The following is a 22,035-nucleotide window of genomic DNA, read 5'->3' as shown; positions in this document are numbered from 1 at the left end:
AAAATTCTATGTACCGACTTGACAGAAAATCCGAGGAAGTTCTGGTCTTACGTTAAGTCAGTAAGTGGCTCGAAACAGCATATCCAGACACTCCGGGATGATGATGGCATTGAAACAGAAGGTGACACGCGTAAAGCTGAAATACTAAACACCTTTTTCCAAAGCTGTTTCACAGAGGAAGACCGCATTGCAGTTCCTTCTCTAAATCCTCGCACAAACGAAAAAATGGCTGACATCGAAATAAGTGTCCAAGGAATAGAAAAGCAACTGGAATCACTCAGCAGAGGAAAGTCCACTGGACCTGACGGGATACCAATTCGATTCTACACAGAGTACGCGAAAGAACTTGCCCCCCTTCTAACAGCTGTGTACCACAAGTCTCTAGAGGAACGGAAGGTTCCAAATAATTGGAAAAGAGCACAGGTAGTCCCAGTCTTCAAGAAGGGTCGTCGAGCAGATGCGCAAAACTATAGACCTACATCTCTGACGTCGATCTGTTGTAGAATTTTAGAACATGTTTTTTGCTCGAGTATCATGTCGTTTTTGGAAACCCAGAATCTACTATGTAGGAATCAACATGGATTCCGGAAACAGCGATCGTGTGAGACCCAATTCGCTTTATTTGTTCATGAGACCCAGAAAATATTAGATACAGGCTCCCAGGTAGATGCTATTTTTCTTGACCTCCGGAAGGCGTTCAATACAGTTCCGCACTGTCGCTTGATAAAGTAAGAGCCTACGGAATATCAGACCAGCTGTGTGGCTGGATTGAAGAGTTTTTAGCAAACAGAACACAGCATGTTGTTATCAATGGAGAGACGTCTACAGACGTTAAAGTAACCTCTGGCGTGCCACAGGGGAGTGTTATGGGACCATTGCTTTTCACAAAATATATATATAAATGACCTAGTAAATAGTGTCGGAAGTCCCATGTGGCTTTTCGCAGATGATGCTGTAGTATACAGAGAAGTTGCAGCATTAGAAAATTGTAGCGAAATGCAGGAAGATCTGCAGCGGATAGGCACTTGGTGCAGGGAGTGGCAACTGACCCTTAACATAGACAAATGTAATGTATTGCGAATACATAGAAAGAAGGATCCTTTATTGTATGATTATATGATAGCGGAACAAACACTGGTAGCAGTTACTTCTGTAAAATATCTGGGAGTATGCGTGCGGAACGATTTGAAGTGGAATGATCATATAAAATTAATTGTTGGTAAGGCGGGTACCAGGTTGAGATTCATTGGGAGAGTCGTTAGAAAATGTAGTCCATCAACAAAGGAGGTGGTTTACAAAACACTCGTTTGACCTATACTTGAGTATCGCTCATCAGTGTGGGATCCGTACCAGATCGGGTTGACGGAGGAGATAGAGAAGATCCAAAGAAGAGCGGCGCGTTTCGTCACAGGGTTATTTGGTAACCGTGATAGCGTTACAGAGATGTATAGCAAACTCAAGCGGCAGACTCTGCAAGTGAGGCGCTCTGCATCGCGGTGTAGCTTGCTCGCCAGGTTTAGAGAGGGTGCGTTGCTGGATGAGGTATCGAATCTATTGCTTCCACCTACTTATACCTCCCGAGGAGATCACGAATGTAAAATTTGAGAGATTAGAGTGCGCACGGAGGCTTTCAGACAGTCGTTCTTCCCGCGAACCATACGCGACTGGAACAGGAAAGGGGGGTAATGACAGTGGCACGTAAAGTGCCCTCCGCCACACACCGTTGGGTGGCTTGCGGAGTATAAATGTAGATGTAGATGTAGATGAAATAGTTCTGATAGCCTTTTTTTACCAGATGAAAGCAAACTATTTGGCCTCTGCAGAATTATCCCATATAACAATATCATATTGCAGGTGGCAGAAAAAGAAGGCATAGTAGAAGTTAAGTAACATGGGTGTTGTTACATATGTCTGTTGTTTAGTGAGTAAAAAGGTAACACATGAGAGCTTTCTGCATATGTGGTCTGCGTGCTTGTCCCAGGTTAATTTGGAATCAAGGTATAAAAGTAGCTTAATAGTTAAGCATTCAGTTTGACTACTTTATAGACTGAAAATGATGTTCACTGACTTTCCATAGTTGATGGATAGCTCATTGGCTTTGATCCATGTATTAGAAAGTTTAAGGTACTCTTGGTTTTCCCATTTCAGTCTGTTTATGTCTTTCCCAAAGCTAATAAATGTTGTGTCATCAGCATAAAGTACAGATTTACAGAGCATTACTGGGAAGATCATCCAGAAGTATTATAAACAGCAAAGGCCCAAGCAGGGAACCCTGAGGAATGCCTCAAGTTACATCTAAGTATTGAAACCTTTGGTTGTTGTAAACTACAATTGTTTCCTGTCACTGAGATAGGAGCTTATGAGGCATAACACCAACATTTCTCCAATAGTATTGCATCATTCACTCAATCCAAAAGCCTTGCTTAGGTCTACTAGAATGGCTTCAGTAGATAACTTTGATTCAAATGAGGTTTATATAAAAGAAATGACACCTTCAACTGCTTTCACTTTTGAAAATTTGGAACTAAATACCATATCAAGATTTAGTCAGATATTGTTTTCAGATAAATGTCTGCAAATATCTTGTTATAGGCACTATTCTATTATTTTGGAGAGAATACCACTGAAATTAGATGATAATTATTTGTGTATAACTTTTTACCCTTTTTATGAACAGTGATGACAATTGTTTTTTTTAGACATCCTCGAAAATGGCCACTACCATAATCCAGTTTAATAATTACAAAGAGGGTTTGATATGAGATCCACTATTTTTTTAATCACAAATTTGATTAACCTTAAATGTCTTCGGATTTTGAATTTCCTGGTTTTGTTATTGATTTAACCAAATATATACTTGTATTTGTGTCCATTTGAAAGTTGGTACAGTGTATGTACAGTTTTGAAGAAACTGATTGCCAGAAATGGGATCTAGATTAGGAGTACACATTGAATTGGAAATATGCTGGCCAGAAGTTGGGGTGGTAGTGGGGTTTGCTGCCTTGACAGAAAATTGATTAAATTCATCTGCTGTAATACTGACAGCCCTTGTGTTTTCTTTACAATTTGTAACTGTACCCAACTCTGATTTTATAATCCTCCATGCTGCCTTACATCTATTATTTGAGTTTTCAATGTAATTTTCATTTGCTCTACATTTGGCTATTCTAATTGTGATCATTAATGTGCTTTGAGATTGTTATAAGTTGCTCTGTCCACATTACCACTTTTTATTTTTTCAAAAGAACATGTTGAATGTCTTTAAAAGAAATTCAAAGAGATTTGCTGCGTGAGTGAGCTTCAACAATGTATTATTTAATTCTTGTACAGAATGTTGATGGCGCGAATGTCAGTTCTTTCCCACTTGGAAATCTGCGATCTCAAATGGGCATCGTGTCTCAAGAGCCAGTCCTGTTTGATCGCACAATTGCAGAAAATATTGCCTATGGAGACAATAGCCGTGCTGTATCCATGGATGAAATCATGGCCGCAGCGAAGGCAGCCAACATACACACGTTTGTTGCATCACTTCCACTAGTAAGTCCAAATTTTAATCGTATATAGAATTTTCCTGCTGTCTTTTTATCTTCATCATACAGTGTCATATTTACTAACATTTAATCTTAACTAGCATTTGTATTAATTATAAGCAAGCTTGTCATCTCCTAAGTATGACTTCATTAAAAGCCTTAGAGTCTTGATAAGTCTGTACTACAATGTAATCTCTCTCTCTCTCTCTCTCTCTCTCTCTCTCTCTGTCTCACACACACACACACACACACACACACACACACACTCACACACACACACATTTCTCTCATATTATTTACCTGTGCACAACAACGTTAAGTAAAAAAATGCAACTATGGTATACAGCGGCTATTACTTAATGCTTTCAATCTGTTGAATATCTTTCAAAACTGATGTATGTGCTTCTTATTACTCTCTCTTTGTACCCCTGAGATAGTCAATCTATTCAAGTTACATATCGTATTTACTCTTAATTTCAAATCTTACACTTGTTTATACGAAGTTTCATGTTTAGATTTTAAGAGAAAATTTTTCTAGGATTCAATTTTTGTTGAGGAATGGTACTGTCATTTTACTATGCCATTCAGTCTTACCCCTTCAGCAGTAGGCTTACCAAGCCTGAAGATTCTTATCTTAAACTTTACCTTAGTACTTTTGAGGATTTGTAGGATATTGACCTTTGGCATCAAACAATTCTAGTAACTGGTGTTGGCTTTCTCAAACTATTTCCATAAACTCCCCCTCCAAGAATTAAATGCTTCTAAATTGAGCACACTCTGTCATAATCTGTTTTGCAACTTTTGAAACAAATGTCAATGACTTTGGAGACCAAGACTGAGTTTCAGTTGGGTCACAACTTTGTGTTAAAAAGACTGCACCCAAGTATATGTCAGGCTGTGATTTTCTTGTGTGCAAGCCACTTATCACTCAAAAACTGGATTCATTCCATATGAGAACACACATGGATGTCTCACTGCCTGTTCCTTGCTGCTGTCATGAAAGGTTGAATCAATGTGATGACATTGACATAATTTCATGTGTGCATTCATTAGGTTTCACAGTTTGCTGTAATTCTTCTACAAATACATCACATTTGTTGTGTGAGCAAGAATTTTGGAAGCCGAAGAAATTACTGAATAGCTCACCTCACACATTTTTCTTGGAAGGATGATTGTAGTTTCGGTCATTATTTTGAAATCCGTAATCTATCAAAAAACTAAAGTAAATAAGAAAAATAAGTCTTGAAGCTTGATCCTCTTTTAATATGTATTACTCTTGTAGATGCACCAGTTACATATGTGCTGGTAATGTTTTAAATAATGGCATAAATAACCGGTTTGCTAGGCCTGGTATTGTTCTAAGTGGCCAGCCTCCAAAGTGCTCTTTGAAAGTTTTTGTATATCATGGATGAGCCACAGTTTCAGTTGTACATAGCAGTGTGCCCCCTGCATATATCCTACTACAAATGTAATTTTCTGTTTTTCTTTCTAGCAAGCAAGTAGCTTTCCCAAAAATGGCCAAATAAACATTACTGGATGCATATCTGTTTTCAGGATTCAGTGCATCACTGCAAATTTCAAATTTAACTTTTTTTTTGTATGAGGGGGCATAAAATATAAACAGGATTTTTGTTCCTGACCATCAGCAGTTGGTAGGACTGGCCCTGCACTTCTGCTATGCTTAGGCGGGACTGCCAGAAGTGAAGAGAGTGTGCTGTTAGCTATTTCCCACCGTTTCGTCAGTAATGCTCACGATGTCTGAGCAACAGGTGCAACCCTCCATTGTGCAATGCATAATTATCAAATTTCTTGCTCGTAAAGGAGTTACAGTGGCGGAAATTTGCCAAAGATTGACTGCACAGTTCAGTGATAAAACATTATCAAGGATGTGTGTGGTTGCCTAGCATAAAAAATTCAAGGAAAAGAAAAATCAGCAACATGATCACCATCCTCGGACCAGCATTACAGACAAAAACATTTGTGCAGTTAAAGACATTATTGTCGACAATCAACAAACGATAGTATCAGAAATTGCACAAAAAACTGGTATCAGGTATGGGAGCTGTCAAGCAATCATCACAAATGACCTACACTTCTGTAAAGTGTTTCCAGATTGGTACTGTATCCATGGATGAAATCATGGCCGCAGCGAAGGCAGCCAACATACACACGTTTGTTGCATCACTTCCACTAGTAAATCCAAATTTTAATCATATATAGAATTTTCCTGCTGTCTTTTTATCTTCATCATACAGTGTCATATTTACTAACATTTAATCTTAACTAGCATTTGTATTAATTATAAGCAAGCTTGTCATCTCCTAAGTATGACTTCATTAAAAGCCTTAGAGTCTTGATAAGTCTGTACTACAATGTAATCTCTCTCTCTCTCTCTCTCTCTCTCTCTCTCTCTCTCACACACACACACACACACACACACACACACACACACACGCACACACACTCACACACACATTTCTCTCATATTATCAAATTTCTTGCTCGTAAAGGAGTTACAGTGGCGGAAATTTGCCAAAGATTGACTGCACAGTTCAGTGATAAAACATTATCAAGGATGTGTGTGGTTGCCTAGCATAAAAAATTCAAGGAAAAGAAAAATCAGCAACATGATCACCATCCTCGGACCAGCATTACAGACAAAAACATTTGTGCAGTTAAAGACATTATTGTCGACAATCAAACGATAGTATCAGAAATTGCACAAAAAACTGGAATCAGGTGTGGGAGCTGTCAATCAATCATCACAAATGACCTACACTTCTGTAAAGTGTTTCCAGATTGGTACGTAAACTTTTGACCGAGAATCTGAAGTTGAGACGTTTGGAGGTATGTCAGAGGTTTACAGCAAGGTTTGCAGAAGAAGGTGAGGCATTTTTGAGACAGATTGTCACCTGCGACAAAATATGGGTTCACCACTACACTCCAGAATCCAAATAAGCCTGTAAGGAGTGGTGGAGGAGAGGGGAGGCAGCACCAGTGAAAGCCTAGACTCGACTGACAGCTGGCAAGGTTCTTTCAACCGTTATTTCGATCAGCGAGGCATTTTGCTGATTCTTTTTTGCATGAGTGATGCACAATCACTGCTGCTTACTACTGTGAACTGTTGAACAAGGCGAGAGTTGCATATCACCACAAAAGAGGAGAGCATTCGATTTGACAGGTCATCCTCCTCCACGACAACGCGTGACCCCGTACTGCAGCCCTAACTGTCTCCAAGCTGCAAGAAATGCACTTCCAGTTGATCGTCCTCCTTACAACCCGGACGTATCACCCTGTGATTTCCATTTATTCAGACTGCTTAAAGAAACTCTAGGATGGCGATGTTTTGAAGATGACGAGAGTGTGGAAGACTTTGTACGCATTTGGCTGGTGGCACGACCCAGTTCTTTTTATGATGAGGGCATCAAAAAGCTGCCCATACAGTGGGACAAATGCATTTACAAAGCAGGAGACTATGTGGAAAAATGAATTATAATTGCCTTGAGTTTTTTGGTAAATGAATTTAAATAAAAAATTAAATCCCATGTATATTTTATCCACTCTCATATATGTACAATGGTGAAACTCAACCTGATTTCACAAATATAAGACCTGTTTGGCTGAACTCCTTTGTTCATTTCATTCTGCATATGTTTTTGAGAGACCAATATCAGACTGTACTTCCGACATTTGGTGTTGTTCACAATCACATCAACATGCATAACAAATTTCTTTTCCAGATCATGTGGGACTGCCATGAAATTAACACATTCATGTTCAATTTACTTGATAATTCACTCACATTATTGATTATTTCCTCTTCCATGTTCACTAGATGCTCTTAGGCTTCCTTAGTACTTGCCGAACAATGATCTTCATGTTCATTTAGTTACAATCATATCTATGCATGAGAACCAATGCACATGATAGGATGCGCTCACAGGTTCTCCTTCGCTTGGTACTCTCTCTCTCTCTTTCCAAGCAATAATCCCAACTTGTGGGGTCAGCTGGTTAATCGGATGTGGCATGTCAGTTTTTAAGGGGTGGCCAGATGTCCATCCTGTCACCACCCTGTACCCCCCGGGAAGGAATTAGTGTACCCCAACTGTCTGCGTCGGGTGTAATCCATGGAATAGTGCTAATGTGTTCAGATGTCTGCGAGCCATGTAACTGAGGCAGAACGTGGGGACCAGCCCATCATTCACCTAGTGGGGTGTGGAAAACTGCCTAAAAACCACATCCAGGCTGGCTGGCACACCCTCTCTCATCATTAATCCACCAGGCAGATCCTATCCGGGGCTGGCACACCTACCCGAGTCCAGGAAGCAGCATGTTAGCACTCTCGGCTACCCTGGCAGGTTTCCCCTTCACTTGGTACTGAGGAGCGTTATATCAAAAGTCAGTAAACGTTCAATTTTTCAAAATTCAGGCTTTTGTAGTTACTAGTGAAGCTTGTTGCCATGCATGACTTGTTGAAACAGTTTGGTTGAACTCTGATATTTGCTGTTGTTATAGGGTGCTGAAAACTAAGAGTTTTTGCAGAAGTTGATATTTGCTCTCAGTCAGTTGAAACAAAAGTCAAAAAATGCAAACTGTGCTTTGCTTCTGAGAGATCTAAAGAGAGAATAATGATGTAGGAGATGATTGATAGATAGATAGATAGATAGAGAGAGAGAGAGAGAGAGAGAGAGAGAGAGAGAGAGAGAGAGAGAAGAGAACATAAACAGGCAAGTACTTGCTGCTGTAACCAACAATAGAAACACAACAAAATTAACTTCTGATTACTACGCAATTTGAGATACCTTTGTCAGGGAGAATTTTGCAGTAAAAGAGTAGGCTACTAAACTGTAAAATAGATTCAGCAAGTTGTATACATGTAACTGAGTGCTCAGGTGGTAGGAGTCCAGATTGAGAGTGAAAGTATCCAAAAAGCCCAACAAGAACAAGAAAATGCCAGCTATTGCCTGTTCCCCTGGGCTACCAAACTACCAGTGAATCCAAAAGCTTTAGGAAGAAAAGAATGCAGAGCAGCCGATCTCACTTTTGATGATAACACTTTTCATCTCCATGCAAATAGTTGTAGTAAAATTGACAATGTTCAGTTAATACTAAAATACATGGTACTCACATCACTGAAATGCAGGAACATCAAGAAAGAAGCGAAAAGGAAGAATACTGTTGAAGTACAGTGTAAAGAGAAAAGATAGCCAGGCAATAACAGGACTGTATCTGCCTTAACATTTCAGACAACGTCAGAGATGTCCAAAGACAGTCTCTAGAGTGATACCAAAACATATAGTTGTAAAGAAAGCCACTGTTTGAGGAAAAAGTCCAAGCTGAATATAATCAAACTGTGGAAACATTTCTTAAAAGGAAGCATCAGGCCTTCCTACTTGCTCTTTATCATCAGACCTACCTACTTGCTCTCTATTGAAGTACAAACATATTTTCTGCCACTACTTTAATCTGTCATTTAAAACTCCCCATACTGATACATACTCAACACGCAAGATTTGTTTACTGAAATTAAAAAAGGAACACGTTCTGGAGAAAGAGTAAATTAATAACAAATCACACATTGCACAAACTTTGTGCAAAAATGTTGTGTGCCATAATGGAGGAGGAAAAACCTAAAGCGATAAAAGTGTGTTTTGGTGTAGAATGTGAATCAGCCAATAACAAAGTTGTCCATATGTCAAGTATCTGTTCAGGACAGATTTTGCTATACAGTTTTTGCATTAGATTGATTTCTAAGCACAGAAAAATGAAAGGATTGCTTTTTATACTTTACCTGAGGCAGAAGGACTGAAAGGATGCACCCAAGTAGCCTCTACTCTATTGGATTTTCTCAGAAACCTTGAGGCACCACAGCTAGAAAGTGGTCCAAATGATATTCAGTTCTTCTCTGACTCCTATACCAGTCAAAATAAAAGTACAGCAATGATGTGCACACTAATGGCCTTCAGGGAATAAACCAGAAAAATTAATAAGGTAGTAAATCATGCTGAGGTGACGAAACTAATGGAATACCTTATAGTATTGTGCAGGACCTCCTTTTGCATGGCATAGTGCAGTTAATCGATGTTGTATGGACTCAACAAGTTGTTGAAAGATCCCTGCAAAAATATTGAGCCATGCTGCTTCTACAGTCATCCATAATTGTGAAAGTGTTGCTGGTGCAGGATATTGCACACGTCTCATAAATGAACATGTCCAACAAATGTTTGATGGGAATCATGGCGGGTGATCTGGGTGACCAAATCATTCACTCAAATTGTCCGGAATGTTCTTCAAGCCAATAGCAGACATTTGTGGCCCAGTGACATGTTTGGGAACTACTAGTCCATGAATGGATGAAAATGGTCTCTTAGTAACCATACATAACCATTTCCAGTCAATGATTGGTGCAGGTGGACCAGAGGATCCCACCCATTCCATGTAAACAAAGCCCATACCATTATGGAACCACCACCAGCTTGCACAGTGTGTTGCTGACAACTTTGGTCCATGGCTTCATGGGATCTGCACCACACTCAAGCCCTACAGCTCTGACCAACTGAAATTGGGGCTTATCTGACCGGGCCACAGTTTTCCGGTCATCTGAGGTCCATACGATATGGTCATGCACCCAGGAGAGACGTTGCAGGTGATGTGCTGTTAGCAAAGGTACTCGTGTCGGTTGACTTCTGCCATAGACCATTAATGCAAAATTTCACCACACTGTCCTGTCATACATTTGTTATACATCCCACATTGATTTCTACAGCTATTTCACACAGTGTTGCTTGTCCATTAGCACTGGCAACTCTATGCAATCACTGCTGCTCTCGGTCATTAAGTAAAGGCTATCAGCCACTGTGTTGTCCATGGTGAGAGATAATACCTGCCTCTTGACACAGTGGATGTCAGAATCTTGAATTCACTAACAGTTTGCAAAGTGGAATGTCCCATGCATTTAGCTCCAGTTACCATTCCACATTCAAAGTCTGTTAATTCCCATTGTGCAGCCGTGAAGACGTCAGGAACCTTTTCACATGAATCATGTGAGTACAACTGACAGCTCCGCCAATGCATTGTCCTTTTACATCTTGTGCGTGCGATACTGTTACATCTGTATATGTGCTTATCGCTGTACTAGGACTTTTGTCACTTCAGTGTACTTCTCTACTCATTGTCTCAGCTATAAGCCTTCTGATAGTGTTTGGTACAGTTAAAAAAAGACTACTGAAAAAGGAAGATATTCTTTCACGTACTGAATAGTATAAAGTGCTGGAACAACGAGGCATAGTCAGTATGGCTTATGAAAAATCTGAGAAGAAGGTATTGGTGCCAATATTGGACTCTAGTAAAGAAAGTCCTGTACAGGTTGAGGTATGGAAATCTGTAAGCTGCAACCAGGAAGTGAGGAAAGCAGCTACCTTAGAAAAGAAGAACATTGTCAGCAAAGAAATGAAAAAAGATGTCTTAAAACATATGAGGCATTTTAACGTACCAGAAGGAGCAGAAGAGTTGTTAAAGTGATCAATAGAGTTATCAATAGATTTATAGTGTAGTATTGCTGAAGCCAGTGGATTGTGTTATGTTTCAGCAATGTTTAGTGATATTTTGTGCTTTTGCCTATTGAACATTTATGGAAAAGTATGATACTAATTTGTCGTATTATAGCACATTATTGCATTTCAATGCAAAGTGAACAATAAAGTAGCTTTCTTTGTAATTAATGTTAAAGCTAAAAAGCTAACAAAAAATCACTTTGAATGTTAACAAACCTTTTTCAACTTCTATCTTTGCACTTATTGAATTTTGAAAAAAATCTTGGATACTTTGTCCCTGTGCCCCAATATAAACAATAAAAATTTTAGGAAATTCAAACACACAATTAGAATTTTATCTACAAAAGCAGTGTAAATGTTAAGTTATCCCATTTATGAAATTAGTATTTTGGTATGATATTTTAAAAAAATGTGTTTACTTAAAACAGTTCATGTTCCCTTCTAATGTTTTTAAGTTCAAATTTCTGTTAGCATCCCATATCTTCTACTTACACTTTGCATTTCTTTTCTTGTTTTGTGACCATTTTGTTTAGCTTCAACAATAGGGGCTCTTGTTTCCTTTATGATAACGTACAGTTAAATTTAGTACAGTTTTTAACCCCACTAAATCAATCACTTCCATGTTACTATTCAGTGGAGGGGTTAATGAAGGATGAACTGATAATTTAAGCTGAATGTTATTGATCATTAGCTTTATTATGTAAATAAAACTTCATTCTCATGAAAAATTGAATAATTTTAGAATATTGCTCCATCTCATCAGCTGTAATTTTATATAAGTGAATTGTATTGTTAATATTTGCTGTGTATTCTGTTCTTACTTATACTCTTACAACTTCAGGCTGACATTCTGTGCCCACACCTGTCCTGTTGGTAGTAGTTCATGCAACTAGCTGCTATAGTGATGCAGCATTTTAACTAAATTGCTCTAATGCATCAATTAGTTGTGTACAATTAACTAAATTTTCAGAAATTTTTGACAGTAGACTTTTATCATGTTTAAACATTGCAGTCTCTTCCTGTGAGTTTCCAGTTGTTCTGTTATTAAAAAGCCCTGAATTTTGTATTTGTATTTTCCTTTGTATTGTCAATGACTTGATAAACAATAAAGGAAATCTGCACTATAATATTTAGTACCCTTCTAAATATATTCATGCACCACATTTTCTTTCTATGAAGACAGTTTGCAGTTCATGATTCTTCTGACTCGCTAATTTTCCAACAAAGATCTTATGATGCATCAGTGCAGACACAACTAAATTTAGCAGACAAAGTAGTGTTGTCTGTTACAACATATGACAGAGTAAAACCAGTTTTGCTTGCAAAACTGCATTTGGGTAGTATTTGGTCAAGTTGATGACATGTGAGTATGTATGCGAGTTTCCAGCTTGAGGGGTTAAAAAGTGTATGTTATAAGACAAATGGTTCACTATTCATTGTCCAGTCTCCATGTCAACTATGGCTGTGAGCTCATAATATTATGAGTGCAACATTTATATTTGTACAAGGTTTTTTTTTATTTTTTTAATTTTTTTTTGTTTAGATAAGGTTCATTTGTGAATGGGGTGCAAGAATGGTGCAAAGTCACCACAGTGCACATGCACATCTGCTCCCAGAATGTTTTGTGCTTGTGTATATGCCATTTGCAGCTGCATCATCTGTCTGTGTGCTGAGCTGTAGAGATATGCACTGAAGCGCCAAAGAAATTGGTATACGCATGCATATTCAATTACAGAGATATGTAAACAGGCAGAACACGATGCTGCAGTCAGCAATGCCCTTTAAAGGGCAACAAGTGTCTGGTGCAATTGTAAATTGGTTACTGCTGCTACAGTGGTAGGTTATCAAGATTTAAGTGAGTTTCAGTGTGGTGTTACAGTTGGCGTGCAAGCAATGGGACACAGCATCTCCAAGATAGTGATGAAGTGGGGATTTTCTCATAGGACCATTTCACAAGTGTACCGTAACTATCAGGAATCCAGTAAAACATCAGATCTCCGACATTGCTGCACCTGGAAGAAATGCTGCAGGAGCAGGACCAATGACTACCGAAGAGAATTGTTCAACATGACATAAGTGCAACCCTTTCGCAAATTGCTGCAGATTTCAATGCTGGGCCATCAACAATTGTCAGGGTGTGAACCATTCAATGAAACGTTATGGATATGGGCTTTTGGAGCCGAAGACCCACTTGTGTACCCTTGATGACTGCATGACACAAAACTTTATGCCTCATCTGGGCCAATCAACACGGACACTGAACTGTAGATGACTAGAAACATGTTGCCTAGTTGGTTGAGTCTCGTTTCAAATTGTATCGAGCAATGAGTCTCATTTCAAATTGTATCGAGGAGGTGGATGTCTACCGGTATGGAGACAACCTCATGAATCCGTGGACCCTGGATGTCAGCAGGGGATGACAGTTCAAGCTGGTGGACGATCTGTAATGGTGTGGGGCATGTGCAATTGGAGTGATATGTGATCCCTCATACATCTAGATACGACTCTGACAGGTGACGTGTACGTAAGCATCCTGTCTGACCACCTTCATCCATTCATGTCCATTGTGCATTCCGATGGACTTGGACAATTGCAGCAGGACAATGTGACACCCCAAATGTCCAGAATTGCTACAGAGTGGCTCCAGGAACACTCTTCTCAGTTTAACTGAGTTTCAACACTTCTACTAGCCACCAAACTTGCCAGGCATGAACGTTATTGAACATATCTGGGACGTCTTGAGACATGCTGTTCAAAAGAGAGGATTCAGTGCATCACTGCAAATTTCAAATTTAACTTTTTTTTTGTATGAGGGGGCATAAAATATAAACAGGATTTTTGTTCCTGACCATCAGCAGTTGGTAGGACTGGCCCTGAACTTCTGCTATGCTTAGGCGGGACTGTCAGAAGTGAAGAGAGTGTGCTGTTAGCTATTTCCCACCGTTTCGTCAGCAATGCTCACGATGTCTGAGACATGCTGTTCAAAAGAGAGCTCCACCCCCTTGTTCTCCTTTGGATTTATGGGCAGCCCTGCAGGATTCATGGTGTCAATTCCCTCCACCACTACTTCAGACATTAGTCAAGTCCATGCCATGTCGTGCTGTGGCGCTTCTGCATGCTTGCAGGGACCAGATATTAGGGAGGTGTACAGTTTATTTGGCTCTTCAGTGCACAATATATAAGAAAGTTGAGTTGCCCACCACCTGTGAGATACTATCTGTAATTTGATTCTTGAGTGCAAGAAACTTGGCAGCACTAGAAATTCACTATCAGATCAGTTGTGCTATTAGTGACAGTTAAGTTCAAAATTGGCTGAGGCCAAGAACGAGTGGATTAATGTGCACGATGGGCTACACTCAGGCCAACCTCCACTGATCCACTGTGCTTGGGACCCTCATTCAACAAATTGAAGAGGCAATTCTAGCATCCATTGAGGGAACAGGGGGCAACCAACTGCAGATTGTGGTGTACACTGGGACAAACAATGCTTATTTGCTGAGCTCAGGGGTCAAACTTGGATCATTTTAGTGACTGGCCAATCAATGAATTTCAAAATCTGTAGCATTGTTCTCAGAACAAATCATGGCATTCAGGTTCTGAGTCAGGTGGAAAGCTTGAATCAGCGAGTGTGAAGAGAGCTTTCTTGATTTGCACTGCAGTGTTGAGAACTTTAGGGTCTCGCAAAATGGGTCAGGGTGCACAACACATCATAGTCTAATATTCAGGTAGCTGACTCTGTGTGGGTGCACACTATGGTGTGTAACTTAAAACTTAAGAGAAAGCCTCAGTTCACTAGTATATATGTTCTCCAGTAATACTGTAATCATCAGAGGAGACTTTAATCATCCAACAGAAAAGTTGGATAATTAAAATTTTGTCATTTGCGAGTGTGACAAGACATCCCATGAAACAATCTAAATGCCTTGTCTGAAAACTACCAAGAGCAGACAGTTTAGAATCCCACTCCTGATGAATCTATATTAGTTCTAATGGCAACAAATCTATAGTTATTGGAATCAGATGAGTCTAGGAATGACTTCAGAACCAATGGTAGCTGGCCAACTGGTCAAGAGTATAGACAGCAAACCAATATCGAATACTAAGACCTTAGCAAATTCAGAACAAAGACAACAATGTGTTGAGATCTTTATGATAATGCAGAGAAATCACAAATAATGGACAGAGCAACCACACTGCTGGCTTTAAAGTGTGGTTGTGGGCCATGATAGGCTGGTGAGACAGATGTGGGTTATGGCAGTGCTTACATCAGTGACCGCAGTGCCGACAATTGCAGCATTGCAACCTAATGTCCATCATCAATGTGAATACCGCCTGGTGGGTCTTCATATTCCCTGGGTTGGGATAGCAAGAAATTGACTGACATTTTTAAGGATGTCGACATCAAAACTGGTATCATTGGCCATGAGGCAGTTGCAGCGTCAGTGATTACCAAAGTACAAAGAACAACTAAATGGAGTACAAAGATTTATATAGTCAGTAAACTAGATAAAGAAGGAGTACTCTCATATCTTAGTGAGGAATTTCAAACTTTTAGCTCAAGAGAGGAGCATTTAGAGGAACTGTGGCTCATGTTCAAAAACGTAATTGACCACAGACTGGATATATATGTACCCAGCAGAACAATCCGTGATGGAGGGGCTCTCTATGGTTTATAGTCACTGTAATAAATAGAGACTACTGCACAGTAGGGTAAAATAAAATAAAGGGCTACATATAGGGAGATGTTAAAATGAAACACATTTGGCTGTCAAGAGAGCAATGTGTGAGGTATTCAATGGCTACTGCAGCAGAATATATTGAAAGATCATTCATGTAATCCAAGGAATTTCTGGTCATGTGTCAAGGCTATTAGTGGCAACCTGACAACATCAATAGAAAGGATGGCTACAAACTTTGGTGCCCTGGCTGCTGGCTATCCCAGTTCAGTGGGCTACAAGCAGCTGCAGAGCAGAAGCCTCGCTGGGCATGGATGGTACAGCCTAAACAAACTGGTGTAGAGGAACTGTTAGTGTATTTCTGCACACGCCAGTAAGAAAACATGTCCACCAGGAGCCAAGCCCTTATTTGCAGACTTGCAAATGGCTAGTTCACGAAGATCATCTTTCCTACCCTCTCCCATTTTTTGTAAGTAGCCTGTAATAGTCACTTTTCCTCCTGCCAAACCAGTTTTACCCAGACAAAATCCATTCTAATATGCTCGAAATATATGTTCTATAGTTTATAATTAAAGTATTTTATATAATGACAGTACAACAACTTGAAGAAATTTAGTCAACAGTATTCAACATTTCATAACTCATTCAAATTTAGAGATAGAAATATACTTTCTTTTACAAATTATTCAGAGTTTAATGCTGAACATAAAAATTACAATAACTCAAAATCCAAAATTTGTGCTTTCTATCTCATGTATGTCATTCACCCACATTCTGATATAAAAGTGAAAAAAAGTTATTTCCAATAAGATATAATCAAACCTATACAGCAACATAGTGCAAAAGGAGAGCTGCTTGGGTAGAAGTGATTGCTCCATCACAGATATGAATATTATGAATCCTCAAAAAAATGTGGAACAAGGAATAAACTTCAAGCTCAGGGAAACTGCAACAAAAGAGGAGAATCTAATTACAGTAGTTGGTGAAGCAATTTTAGGCCATAAACGTATCCATTGTGGACACTTGATACTTGCCAGTTTGATGTTTTAAATGACTCATAACTTTTGTTTCACATGTATATTTTAATGTTTATGTTACACATATGTTAAAGAGGATATCATTTTTATCAACATGAAAAATCAAATTCTTTTGAAACTTAAGTTTCGCCTCTTCATCAATAACTAATCTTACCTAATGTTTGCTTGTTTACTTCTGTCTTTCAAGGGTTATGAAACTCGACTGGGGCAAAAGGGAACTCAACTGTCTGGTGGACAAAAACAAAGAATAGCCATTGCTAGGGCTCTTGTCAGAAATCCAAAAGTCTTACTGCTGGATGAAGCAACCTCAGCACTTGACAATGAAAGTGAGAAGGTAAGGGTTCTAAAACAAAACTCATTTGAAAAATAAGACAGAAATGCTGGCCAGTAGTTTAGGAGGTGAACGTTGTGGTACTGCTGATCCTGGCTTTCAGAATTATCAGTTTCTTCCTCAAGGATAAAAAACTAATAGGTTGGGCAAGTCTAAAAAGGAAGGGCAGTTCACTCAGATCGTGGGGATCAGACAAACTCATGATGAGGATGGGAGATTCCCCTAATATGGAATATTATGTGCACTGTCTAGTGAATTCTTCAAATTCTTAATTTTTCTTCAAAGTTAAATTTCTCATGGTCCTATTTTAAATCTCATGTCTCCTTTTTTTTAGTTTTTGATGTGAAATATTCTTTCCCATACAGCCTTGACCTTTAAGGCAAGTGTATCTCTTTGATGCCAAATGCTTGTAGCAAAAAACAACTAGTCTCGTCTCTGCCTTCACTGCCAGAAATTATCCCTCTGTCCTGTCACCCCTGATTCCGCTGATTCCTGTGAAACAACAACCAGTAAACATGCTTCTGACTGCCTGGTATGTATGTAAATGAGGGGGAATGAACAGATCGTAAATGAGAGCTGATAACAAATTGCTCAAATTACAAGTACTATGAAACTATTTGTCACAGCACATCATTGCATGACTATGTTTTGACTTTGAACTGTCCAATTAAAGTGAGATGTTTTGTTAGAATTGATTACATCAGTGACAGTGGATGAGCAGTTTACTGAAGATGTATTCTTGAACTCCATCAAAAGATACTGCAGCAGGATGAAAGTTAAGCAACTAAATTAAATCATTATGAATTTGATTTTTTACCCCACAAATAAAAAATATTATCAAGGCAGTTATCACACATTTATTGTCAGAAACAACCTGAAGATCAGCTGGAGAGTCATCCTCAAACCACAGGGCTTGTACAATAACATGACAGGGAACTCTGACATCAGCTGCCCTTTGATTAATTTCGGGTAAAGGATGGTATGGAAAAGAGAATAGCTGTCATGGGAACAAATATGTTATGGCATCATTAAGTACTTCACCAATAACTTAACAATAGTCATAATTTATGTATACAAGACTAAAATCTCAGTTATGTAATATGTATTTTCAGCACAAATACAGTTGTCTCATATGCTCCAGTCAAATTAAATAAAAGTGGTAAAGCTTTATTATTTTGTAGAGTGTATTAGCTTGGTATTCTTTTCTTACATCTCTTAGCTACAGTGCTTTCAGCCTTTCGCTCAACAAAAATTAAACTGTTAAGGTAACATTTGAAATGCCTGATATTATTTGTTCACTGCATTCATGCTCATTATAATATTTTTATAGTCATCTTTGGTTTCCAGTCGACTTTTTTCTTTATTTATATATGTCAGAGTTCCTCGATAGTGTCATCAGATGGTAAAAATCAGTGCTATAATCTTAAAGTGATGAGTTTAGATAGGTAGCAGATCCCTAATAATGCATAAAATCTATCCTATTTAATATAAAATTATATTAACATTAGCTTGTCACACCATTTTTGAAGCACTTGACAGTTCTAAAATGCTTTCAAGTGAACTTGTTTGGCAGATGCGTGAGCAAAATCTCAAAGTTTACACTCAGACTTGTGTATTCACTTGCTTTTTGTCTGCCCCGGTAGCTGAGTGGTCAGCGCAACAGAATGTCAATCCTAAGGGCTCGGGTTCGATTCCCAGCTGGGTCGAAGATTTTCATCCCCATCGAAGCGCAAGTTGCCGAAGTGGCTTCAAATCGAAAGACTTGCACCTGGTGAATGGTGTATCGAATGGGAGGCCCTAGTCACACAACATTTACATTTTTTACTTGCTTTTTCATATATGTTATGTAAACAGAATATTTATTAGGAATAACAAAACTAGAGGTAAATAATTTTTGCTTCTAGGGTCCCAGTCAGTCAGTAAAAACAGATTCCTTATAGGATCACATTGTTGCCAGTCTGTCCTTCTGTCTGTCAATCAGATTGTTAAAAACCATTTTTCTCAGTAAAGAATAGATGTATCAAGATGAAATTCATGTCACATAACAAGGTCTACAGATTCTTGGCAGTGTAAAAACCATAATCTTCTGAGTCAATACAGTCAGAAGATATTGCCATTTTTGCCAAATATTTTGATACTTGCAAATTCATTCATTGAGATCTGTAGGGTACTTTCCATTGACCTAAAATCATGAAATTTGGAAGAAGTAAGGTTTCACAATACAAATAAAGGAAAAAATCAGAAAATTGTTACTTTGTAATTATATCACATAAAAAAATATTTTGTTTCTATTTGCAACTTCAAATTTAAAATTAAAAGGTTCTTGAAAGGAAATTCCTGAGACTGATATCTTGCCAATATCAGTGTCGATAACAAGCAAAAATCATTGAGACTGTTGTTTCACGGAATGGATGAACTGTATATACACATAATTAAGTTTGTACGGAACCCTTATAGCATGAGTCTACTTGCATCTGGCCAATTTTTGTAAGTAGATATGATGTAGATATTTAATATGCATTTGTTCTCCTAATTTTACATATAATTCAGACTACATATAATAATGTTTACCATGACATAATTGTATGCTGACAAGAGATCAGATTTAAAACTATACTTTTAAATGTTATTTATAGGTTGTGCAAGAGGCTTTGGATCAGGCAAGAGAAGGGCGAACATGTATCACCATTGCACACAGGTTAAGTTCCATACAGCAGGCTGATGTAATCTATGTAATAAGCAATGGTGCAGTACTTGAAAAAGGCTCACATCAACAGCTCATGGCATTAAGGGGCATGTACTATCAAATGCATCAACAGGGGCTGTAGAAAATGTTTCAGTAGATACCATTTGGTGCTCACAAAACAAGTTTTTAGGGCCAATTGGTGTTTCACCAATTACAAACCATCATCTGTTAACTATTATTACAATAATTTCCAAGAAGTTTTGTAAGATGAGACAACTTGAACATTCCAGCAAGGAAATAATGCAAATGTTTAAGAAGTGAGAAACATATTGGGATATTTGTATCCCAATATTTGTGTATAAGTCTCACATTGAGAAAATGTAATAATCCTCATTCCAAAAACATTTGGCATGGTTCTTAAAATTAATTGCTACATTGCAAGTGTTTTTTTCAGATACAGAGTTTTACACAATTTCAAATTCTTCCTGTCGCATTTCTGTGAAGATCTTGAATATTGAAATATGTTGATAATTGCATATTTCTGTCCATCAATATAAGTTAGTACATACATTCAGTTTATCTGTAATAAATTTTGTTATTATTTAGAACTATTTATATTTAACGAGCCATAAATAGCAGTAAGAAAATTGAGCTACAGAGTACGATCTTCCGCACTTAATTTAATGATTGTACTAGTGTTTTAAAAATCAGATGTTTGTGGAGCACAGTGGAATTGATAATCATAGTTGGGCAAGCAACTCATATGTTTCTTGTTGAAGCAGGAGGCACAGTATGTTAAGCTATGTAACAGCTGATTGTTTTCAGTGTAAGAGCAGTGGAGAAATAAAATACAATGTATAACAATGAAGGAACTATTCTACCAACATAGACAACAATTTTTGTACCATACTACATAGATATGTCATGTCTATTACTATAGAAGAAATACTTGTACATTTTAGTATATTTGTCTGTCATTTAGTTTATTTTTGTATTAAATGTTGTGAGTGAAACACTCCCAATTATTGAGTAAGTTTTAGCATCTGTAAGATGTTCAGACAAATGTATGAAACATCGTACAGAGTGGGTTTCATTCCAGAAACTTTGCACAGGTTTGAATGTCATAACTCTAAACTGATGTATACAGTACATCTGAAATGACAACATTCTCAAGCTCCAACTAACCTGTCTATAAGTTTTGTATTAAAGAATAAAGTTTTATAAGATAAACATAGAATTTTATATTTCTTAATGTGAAAGTCTCTTTGAGTTAATGAGAAACAGAGTTTCATTAAATTAATTTATGTGCCTACCATCCACTCACAAACCAAGAATAGACTGGCGTGTAATGATATGTTTGTTAGAGATGGTTTCACAGGTATTATCTATGGGACCATATGCAGTCATCATCAGTAGTCTCACTAAAAATGAAAGTTGTCCTGCAGCTATCCAAAATGCAATTAATATTTTGTTTTTGATGGCAGTTGTTACCTATTGCACACTATTTTCACATTTACTAGTTTCTCTACAGAAAACCGGCACATTTAGAGCATACCTGGAGGTAGGACTAAAGGAATAATATTTTCAGAGTGAATTACACTGCTTGTGCATCACAGTTTGCATCTGAATGCTTCTGGTAAGAGGCTACTTGCATGGCTAATTGCCAAAAGCATCCACTCTGACCAAAGCAGTATCCATCCTACTCGTCGATTTTTTCAGTGTGTTCACTACACCTTTTGTAGGATAAATTCATCTGAGAAACAGAGCTCCAGAGTAAATATAGTTACAGTTGAAACTACGTGTAGTTCAACAAAATGCTGCTACTTGGACAAAGTCAAGGACATTTAAGGAGACACATTTAGGTTGGTTGGTTGGTTTAAAGGGAGGGGGGGAGGGACCAAACTGCAAGGTCATCGGTCCCTTTGCATTCAGGTGTTCTCCAACAAAATGTCATAAGCCTTATGAAAAAGAAATACTTTTCCTATCCATCCGAGAAGATTAAAACTTAGATGGAATCTCAGCAGACTTATCAGAACATCACATAGAAACTGAATGGGCTTATCTCGATGGGTACATGCTAATATTATACTACTGTAGAATGAATCACAATAGTAGGGGAGTGACTTATACTCTAGGGACAGACTTAGCAGTGTAATGCATTACAAAGAGCAGTAAAATATTGAAGCAAGTAATCCAAAAATCAAAGCAGATTTATTATGAGA

At 38.1% G+C, this 22,035-nt stretch overlaps 1 protein-coding gene across 1 annotated transcript in view; it reads left to right on the top strand.

The window, feature by feature from the left end:
- LOC124804898 (multidrug resistance protein homolog 49-like) overlaps positions 1–21,045 on the top strand; it is a 384,892-nt gene extending 363,847 nt beyond the window's left edge. Inside the window, exons 22-24 of the mRNA XM_047265271.1 lie at positions 3,331–3,537; positions 16,984–17,130; positions 19,764–21,045. Coding sequence (XP_047121227.1) covers positions 3,331–3,537; positions 16,984–17,130; positions 19,764–19,955 — 546 coding nt within the window. The 3' untranslated portion in view covers positions 19,956–21,045. The remainder of the gene's footprint in view (positions 1–3,330; positions 3,538–16,983; positions 17,131–19,763) is intronic.
- The last annotated feature ends 990 nt before the right edge of the window (positions 21,046–22,035 follow it).

Source organism: Schistocerca piceifrons, chromosome 7, assembly GCF_021461385.2.
Source record: "Schistocerca piceifrons isolate TAMUIC-IGC-003096 chromosome 7, iqSchPice1.1, whole genome shotgun sequence".
Classification (NCBI taxonomy): domain Eukaryota; kingdom Metazoa; phylum Arthropoda; class Insecta; order Orthoptera; family Acrididae; genus Schistocerca; species Schistocerca piceifrons.
The sequence above is the reverse complement of the archived record's forward strand: the minus strand, read 5'-3'. Positions and strand labels throughout refer to the sequence as shown.